The 7856-nt window shown below is 64.5% G+C and overlaps 3 protein-coding genes across 3 annotated transcripts in view; all 3 read left to right on the top strand.

The window, feature by feature from the left end:
- MNEG_1443 (hypothetical protein) overlaps positions 1-3601 on the top strand; it is a gene marked incomplete at both ends in the record, with an annotated part of 6118 nt that extends 2517 nt beyond the window's left edge. Inside the window, 7 exons of the mRNA XM_014050079.1 lie at positions 71-306; positions 532-731; positions 1302-1346; positions 1490-1568; positions 1717-2873; positions 3369-3430; positions 3553-3601. Of these exons, the coding sequence (XP_013905533.1) occupies positions 71-306; positions 532-731; positions 1302-1346; positions 1490-1568; positions 1717-2873; positions 3369-3430; positions 3553-3601 (1828 nt within the window). The remainder of the gene's footprint in view (positions 1-70; positions 307-531; positions 732-1301; positions 1347-1489; positions 1569-1716; positions 2874-3368; positions 3431-3552) is intronic.
- Positions 3602-4286: 685 nt separating this feature from the next.
- MNEG_1442 (40S ribosomal protein S26) lies at positions 4287-5189 on the top strand (the record flags this gene model as incomplete). The annotated part of the gene is made up of 3 exons (XM_014050078.1): positions 4287-4337; positions 4566-4695; positions 5026-5189. 3 exons carry the CDS (start codon positions 4287-4289, stop codon positions 5187-5189), a joined length of 345 nt encoding a protein of 114 aa, XP_013905532.1.
- Positions 5190-6366: 1177 nt separating this feature from the next.
- MNEG_1441 (NudC domain-containing protein 2) lies at positions 6367-7705 on the top strand (the record flags this gene model as incomplete). Its single annotated transcript, XM_014050077.1, has 4 exons — positions 6367-6564; positions 6846-6894; positions 7176-7315; positions 7616-7705. The coding sequence occupies 4 exons, from the start codon at positions 6367-6369 to the stop codon at positions 7703-7705; spliced, it is 477 nt and encodes a 158-aa protein (XP_013905531.1).
- Positions 7706-7856: the final 151 nt, after the last annotated feature.

Here is a 7856-nt window from a genome sequence, read left to right as displayed (position 1 = left end):
CCCCGCCGCTTGGGCGCCCGGCGAGCGCGGGCGCGCGGAGCGCCGCGTCGACGCTGGGGTCCCCCGGCAGCAAGCGCGGCCCGGCCGCGCTCGACCGGAGCCTCACGGTGCAGGCGCGGTCTGCAGGCGCGGCCGACGCGGCCGGCATGGCGGGCACGCATATGGCTGCGGGCGGGGGCGCGGAGAAGGCAGCCGAGGTGTTCCGGCGGCACGATGTGGACGGGTCTGGGTACCTGGAGCAGCAGGAGATGATGGCGGCGCTGCAGGACCTGGGGCTGCTGGAGGGCCTCAGCGCGCGGCAGCTGGGTGGGCGGGGCACGACAGCCATGTTTCGGGGGCACAGACCCCGGGGGTGGAGGCGTGGCTGGGGTCAGGGCGCGAGGCGGGGCCAAGGTGGTTGGGGGGCTGCACGGTGGGACCGAGGCTCCCGCTCTGGACAGGGGGGCGGCCTTGCAGATTGATGCAGACAGCCGGCGCCGCGTGGGTCTGGATGCCCTTCAATCGCCCCTCGCCCGTCACCGGCGCCCTTAGCCCGTCGCCGGCGGCCGCTGCGCGGCGGCCACGCACTGCCCCTCCTTTATGGGGCCGCAGGCAGGTTTGTGTCGACGGCGCTGCGCGAGTCCGACACCGACCGCGACGGCCGCGTCAGCCTGGAGGACTTTGTTGGCTACTTCCACCGCCTGGCCAGGTTGGGCGAAATCAGTGCCCAGGGCTCCGCGTTTGTGTGCGAGGTTGTTGAGATGGGCGGGCAGATACACAGCGTGTCAGAGGCAGGGGGGGGCCAAGATGGTGTCTAAAAAGTGGGGACGGACTCGGTATAGAGTTGGTGGCGGCTGCTAGCGGTTGTACGGCTGGCTGCGTCGTCAAGCGTGCATCATAGGTGGGCAGGCCTGGCAGCTCGGGTCGGCGCCACACCCCTTCCCTGTTCATAAACGGGCCCCCGGTCCCCTGATGCGGTTTGCTGTCCTTGGGCTCAGGCACTACAGCGACGCCGCGCGCCAAGGGCGCATTTCGTCCCGCCGACGGACGCCTGCGGCGCCGCTGGACGCCTCTTCCGACGAGCAACTGAAGAAGGCGAGAGCATGGGGCGGCCCTGACTGGGCTCGACCCTTGGGTTGCGCCCAGACTGACCTGTGGTCTGCGTGCGTTATGATGTGCGTGCTCAAGCACCAGCATCTGTGGCTTGCCCCAGGCACAACACACACACACACACACACACACACACACACACACACACACACACACACGCACACACATGCTCCCACACGCATGCGCGCCGCTTTCTGCTCCTGCGTCCGCAGGCCTTCAGGGCATTCTGCAGACTGCCTGTCGGGCGCGGCCGCCAGGTGGGTGCCAGGGGGGACCCGGTGGGCCGCCTGCCTTGCACGGGCGGGAACGCGCGCTGCCCGTTAGCACGCCGACTGCACGGCGACGTCTGCCTTGCGCCACAGAACGAGGTCTGACGCGCAGCTGCCGCCCGCGCCGACAGGTCGGAGCCAGCATCCAGCACATGAACGCGGCGCAGTTCAGGGAGCTGGCGCGCGCCGCCGGCCTGGTGGACCCCCAGGGTGAGGGCGCACGCACACACGCACGCGGCACGGGCGCCCGCGCCGCCCGCGCCACGGTGTGCGGCCGCCTCGACGGCGGCCCTGCGGCACGCCAGCGGCGGACCGAAGCCCAACCCCCCTCCGCCCTGCGCCCATCTTGTCCCCACAGGCCCACTGTCCCTGTGCGCCGTGGACATCATATTTACGCGCTGCCAGGGGCCCGGCCACAAGCGGCTCGCGATCAAGGAATTTCTGCAGGCACTGGCCGTCCTGGCTGAGGAGGCGGGGCGCGACTTTTCATGCGTGCGCGACCGCCTGGCCGATTTCGCCGCAGGGCAGCAAGGCGGGGGCGACGGCGGCGCCTGGACGCGGGCGGGAGGCCGGGGCGGCGACCCGGGGTCGCCGCCAGGGGCGGGCGGAGAGAGCCCCGATGGCTGGGGGCCTGGCGCAGGCAGCGGGGCACCAGTGCAGGTGCAGGTGGCGGTGCCAGGGTCGCTGGCTGACCTGCTGGGGGATGCGTGCGCCCGAGACAGCGGCGGGACAGCAGCGGGAAGCGCGGGCGGCAGCGGCGGTCTGGAGGTGCTGTATCGCAGCTTGCTGTCGCCGTCGGACAGCGGTGGCGGGCGGCGCTGCGGCCCTGCGCTTCTCGAGGACGCGGGGCCGGAGGCGGACACGGCTGCGATCCGGCGCGCGGGCGCGGCAGCGGCAGCTGCAGTGGCGTCGCTTCTGTTCCCTGCGCAGCAGAGGGATGGAAGCGGCAGCGGCAGCGGTGCTGGGGCCGCCAGCACCGTTGGAAGCCTGCCGCAGTGCAACCCGCTGTGTGCTTCCGAGCGCGGCTCTCGTGCCCAGTGCTTGGAGGAAGGCCTCGTGGACTGTAGCTACATTGGGAGCGACGGCGCACCGGGCCTCTTGCCCGACCTGAGCAGCCCGCCGGCGGCGCCGACGAGCCCCCTCGCGGGAGACGCGCAGCAGGTGGCTGCGCTGGCGGCGCGGGTCAGCGTGCTCGAGGCGGCGGGCGCCGCGCGCCGGCGGCAGTTGGAGGAAGTCGGAGAGGCGCAGGCGCGGCTGGCAGAGGAGCTGCAGCAAATCTGTGCGAGGCTCGGCGGCGGCGGCGGCGGCAGCGACCGCAGCGCCAGCGGCAACGGCGGTCGCACGGCTTGGGCTGAAGCCGTTGCGGGGCTGGCGGCGCAGCTGCAGGCGCTAGAGGGGGCGGTCGCTGAGCTGAGGGCACGGGACGGCGGCGGCGGCGAGGGCGCGGGCAGGCTGTCTCAGGTGGAGCAGAAGCTGAGTGAGCGGCAGGGCCTTGTTGAGGTGGCGCTGATGAAGGTGCGGCCGCGGCGTGGAGGGGTTGGTTGTTTTGCTTGGATGCTGGCCTGCGCCTTTGCTCGCGCGGCTCCTTGTACTTACTGCCGCCGGAGCGCGTGAGCGGCTCAAAAATGACTGACCTTACATAATCTGTTTGCTCTGTATGTCTTCATTGCATGTTATGATATGAAGCGCAAGCATGCGCGTTAGTGCGCACGAAAGGGGCACACATGCGGGTGCAAAGTGAACGCTCATGCGCGCGCGCGCCCCACACATCCACACTCCCTCTCTTCCTGCCTCTCTCTCTCTCTCTTCCTGCCTGTCTCTCTCTCTCTCTCTCTCTCTCTCTCTCTCACACACACACACACACAGACACGCACGCACACACACACATACGCACCCACACACACACACACACACACGCACCCACACACGCACGCACGCACGCACGCATGCACACATGTCGATGAGTGTGCATTGTCATCTCAATTAATGAACTGCTCACTCCATGGACAGGTGGCCCACCAGGTCGACATCCTCGATGTGCGGCTCCGTGAGGAGCAGGAGACATCTGTTAGGTGTGTGCACTGCGTCGATGGCCACCCCCCCCCCTGGCCAACCCTGCTGCACCAGTGCTGATTCCCGCATACCTGGGAGTACCTCTAGTTAACGCCGCAATTCTTTTTCTACGACAATGCAGGGCGCTGGAGGCGATCCTGGCGGGGGCGATGCCGCCCTGCAAGGAGTGAAGAGGGCGCAAGCGCCGGACAACGATGTGTGCTCAACGCCGCCGGGCCGTCCCTGCTGCCGCTTGCCTGGTGGCAGCAGAAGCTGAAATTCAAGTATCACCATTTTTGGGGCAGGCTGGATCCGCTTCCCTGTCCCTGTGTAAACTCACCTGGCTGTACGCCGGCACTTGCTCATCATGTGACCCCCAGCCAGCTGTGTTGACTTCTCGGTCGTCGGGCTGGGCCGCCGCATGTCGCACGAGTATTCCAGAGGAAACTCGGTACTTTTTCTCAATGTTCGGTGTGTAATGCAGTCGTGATCCCCTGAATCCGACGAGGTTTTCAAGTGCCAGTGCCCGCTCGCTCCCCGTCGGGTGCAGACATCAGCAGCGACCGAGCTAGAGTCGCCCTCTTCTGAGCACTCGACAGAGTGTCCTCGCCGTCTGTTAAACAAAGGTGTGCAACACCTCGAGCAGCCGCCGCGGGCTGGGATCTGATGGCGTGCCGCGGGGACACAGCATGCAGCTTTTAGCAGCCAAAACGGCAGCGGTCATAACTCTCAACTGCTAGAAGTGGTGGACTCAGGGGCAGTGCCTTCTCAGGTTGCGCTCGCCGCTGCTGCGCGCATGCCGCTGCTCGTGTTTCGAGCGTCAGCACTGGCTCATGCGTTGGGCCTTGTCGCATGTGACCCGACACAGGTGGCAACATGACGAAGAAGCGGCGTAATGGAGGGCGCAACAAGCACGGCCGCGGTCACGTGAGTTGCCTTACTGCATCATCACCGCATAGGTCCAGATCGTTGATTCCGCCCAATCGACGCTGTTTTGCGTGAAGCACTTCAGGCGTTCGAAGCTGTGGCTTGTGCAGAGAGCGCGGTGGAGGTCCGGTGCTGGGGTGAACCAGGGCGCACTGAGGCGATTATACGCAGCACCGCGGCCTGCACGCAATCAACGCCTGCGATCGGCGCACACCATGACGCGTGCAGGTCAAGCGCGTGCGCTGCGAGGCCTCGGGCGTGATGGTGCCCAAGGACAAGGCCATCAAGCGCTTCGTGGTGCGCAACATCGTGGACGCCAGCGCCATCCGCGATATCCAGGAGGCCTCGGTGTTCGACGGTGCGTTGCAACTTGCGGGGTGGAGGGTCGATCGGGCTGCGGACCAGACCCAAAGGTCACGGGCACGCGTGGTTGAGGAGTTTGCGACAAGCTGCCAGTACACTCAGCAGCAGCGGCGGCGGCGGCGGCGGTGGTGGTGGCACGCAGCAGAGGGAGAATGCGCAGCAGAAGCAGTTTGCTGGGCTCTTTGTGCGTCTTGTCCGGCAGGGCAGCCAGCTTTACATCGCTGCATGGGGCGTGCATGTGGCCCTTGAGCTTTGGCATGGCGTTGATAGACATCCCGTGACCTTGATCTTCACCCTCACACGTTTGTGATGCTTTTTGCAACAGGCTACGTCCTGCCCAAGATCTACCGCAAGGTCTACTACTGCGTCGGCGCCGCCATCCACTCCAAGGTGGTGCGCGTGCGCAGCCGCAAGGACCGCCGCAACCGCGAGCCCCCGAAGAGGTTCAGGGGCCCCCGCGAGGGCGACAAGCCGGCGCCCAAGCCCTGAGCACGCCACTTGTCGGGCGCGGCGGCGACTTTGGACGCATTGCTGTGCGCTGGCGACCGCGTGTGCGTACTGGCATGTGTGTAACGAGACAGGCGCTCCTCATTGATTCAAAGTTACAATCTAAATCATGAGCATGGCGGTATAGATGAAAGTACCATTGCTGCCACCGACGCAAAGACACGCATCATTGCTCCTTTGCTCCCTTGTCCTGCCGCCGCCGATGGTGGCAGACCAGCCGCCAGACGCAGTATATGAAGCCTGCATTTAATGGGAGGAAAGCCGTGGCAGAAGGCGAGAGGCTATGGGTTTTGTTGCCGCGCACGAATGTGCAGGCGGTGCGCACAGCGGGCTTTACAGGTGCACCACATTTCCTCTCATCGCCTGGGCTCACCTATGGCCCCGAAGTTGACAGTGAAGGGCTGGAAGAAGATATTCTTCCCTATCAGCCATCGCCAAAACAGGCCAAACTGCGTCTGCGACACCGGTTGCGCCGCCTCGGGATCTGTGGGAGGTGGTGTGCAGTGTTGAATCCTGAACCTGAGCGGCCACGCACCTGTCACTCACCAGGCATTCCTGACAAGGCATGATGCATCTGCAGCCAACCAATGTGACCGTTTGTCAGCGCTTGCCACTCACCCATCATAACAGAAAGGCCCGCAATCCCGACGATGAACATCGCCAGCATCGCGGGTGCTCCAAGCGCGCACAGCGCATACTGCACCACACTGAGGCGCGGCGGCGGGCCCTTGTAGGGGACCGCAAAACCCACTCTGGTGGTCGGTGCCATTTACAATTGACTAGCTCGAGTTGTGGTCCAGGACGAGTCTGAGACGCTGCTCACGTGCAGCAAGGCGTGGATTGTGGAACGCCGCAAGACAGGGGAAGGTGTGACACAGGCAAGTAGCAAAGATTATACGGTACACTGAACGGCACAAAGTAAGTGCCCGGCTTTACCATATCACGCGGACAGCGCACGATTTCCCAGATCACCTAGTTACTTCAAGCACCCCAGTTCCGATTCTCGCCAGGCTCCGGATCAGCGCGCCATTCGGCTGTAATTGATACATCCTGCAAGACTAAATACAGGAGCATCAGCCGCTGATAGCACGGGCACAGCCACCAACCCAGCAGCAGGCGGCACTCCGACTCACGAGAGCACAGACTTCGCTGCGCAGCGATGGCGGAACGCCTGGCGCCCTCAGAGCGCCACCGCTTTGTGCACGGCGGCCGCACAATATATGAATGGGACCAGTCGCTGGCGGAGGTCAACATGTACGTGGAAGTCCCGCCTGGCGTGCGCGCTCGGGACATGTTCTGCGAGATTGCGCAACGACACATTAAGTTCGGCCTCAAGGGCAACCCGCCGTTTTTGGATGTGAGGCACCCGCATGGGCGCTGCAGCAGGATTTTGCAATGCTAGAAGTTGGAGCACCGCCCCGTCTCCATGCGGGGGCAGCGCTTGAGGGTCGGCACAGTACACGAACGACGAGCTGCTGCTGTAGGCAGCAGCTCGCTTGCTGAGGCTTCGGCGCAGGTGCGAGTTTTGATGGGACCCTTTGCCAACCATGTAGAAGGCCGCAACACATGCACCGCTAACTCATGCACCCGTCCGTCTCCATGCCCGCTCCCCCCTCCCTGGAATCCGTGTGAACGCAGCTCGACCTCACAGGGCCGGTCAAGGTGTCAGAGAGCATGTGGACGCTGGGTGAGCCCCAGGCTGCGGCAAGCAGGCTCTCAAGACCACACCAACTGTGCAGGACTCAAGAGCTCAGCTTTTCGTTGCTTGTGCTGCAACGTGCACCTCTCTTACTTCACTCTACCTGCCTTCATGCCCTTCATGTGCCACGCACCAATCCAAACTCGCAGCCTCCTTTTAAAGCCACGCAACTATACTCCCATCCTCTCTCATAATATCCTTGCTTGCCCCTCAGCCATGCTGATCGCTGCATTCTTATAACCCCCTGCCTCATCCCCAACCTTTGGCAGAGGACGGCGAGCTGCACATCACCCTGACCAAGCTCGAGCAGGGCGACCCCTGGCCAAGCGCGATCAAGGGCCACGAGGTTGACATCATGACTCAGCAGGCAGAGCAGCAGCGGCTCATGCTGGAGCGCTTCCAGCGGGAGGTGGGTGCGGCACAGGGCTGATCTTGCTGCCGAGCGCGAGCGAGGGGGAGGGGAGGGGGTGCCTCGGCAGCACCATCGCCAGCCCTGCGCACTTGGGGCGGAGCTGGGTCAGTGGGGTGCGTGCTGCTCACCTCGCGCCTGCACATCAATTTGCATTATTGTGTATATCAGTGCTGCATTTTGAACATTACTGGGGCCCTGCAATTTCCTGGGCCCATCAGTGATTCCGCCACCTGTTGCATATGCCTTGCCAAGTCGCGCCCCCCCCCCCAACCCCCACTCCCACTGACCGACAAACAGCACCCTGGATTTGACTTCTCCCAAGCCAAATTCAATGGCGAGGCCCCCAATCCCCGCACCTTCCTCGGCGGCATGGGTGCTACGGGGTAGCGTGGGTGCGCTGCGGTTTTCGTGTAAACAACAAATTGTACCCATCAGCAGAGAGACTTGTTGGGTTACACGTGCAAGTGTCGGGAGACAATGCGGCGCAATTGCAGGTCTGACGGCGGGTGTAATGGAGCGCGGGGCGTCGGGCGTGGGG

This window comes from Monoraphidium neglectum, assembly GCF_000611645.1.
Source record: "Monoraphidium neglectum strain SAG 48.87 unplaced genomic scaffold scaffold00144, whole genome shotgun sequence".
In the NCBI taxonomy this organism is placed as follows: domain Eukaryota; kingdom Viridiplantae; phylum Chlorophyta; class Chlorophyceae; order Sphaeropleales; family Selenastraceae; genus Monoraphidium; species Monoraphidium neglectum.
The sequence above is the reverse complement of the archived record's forward strand: the minus strand, read 5'-3'. Positions and strand labels throughout refer to the sequence as shown.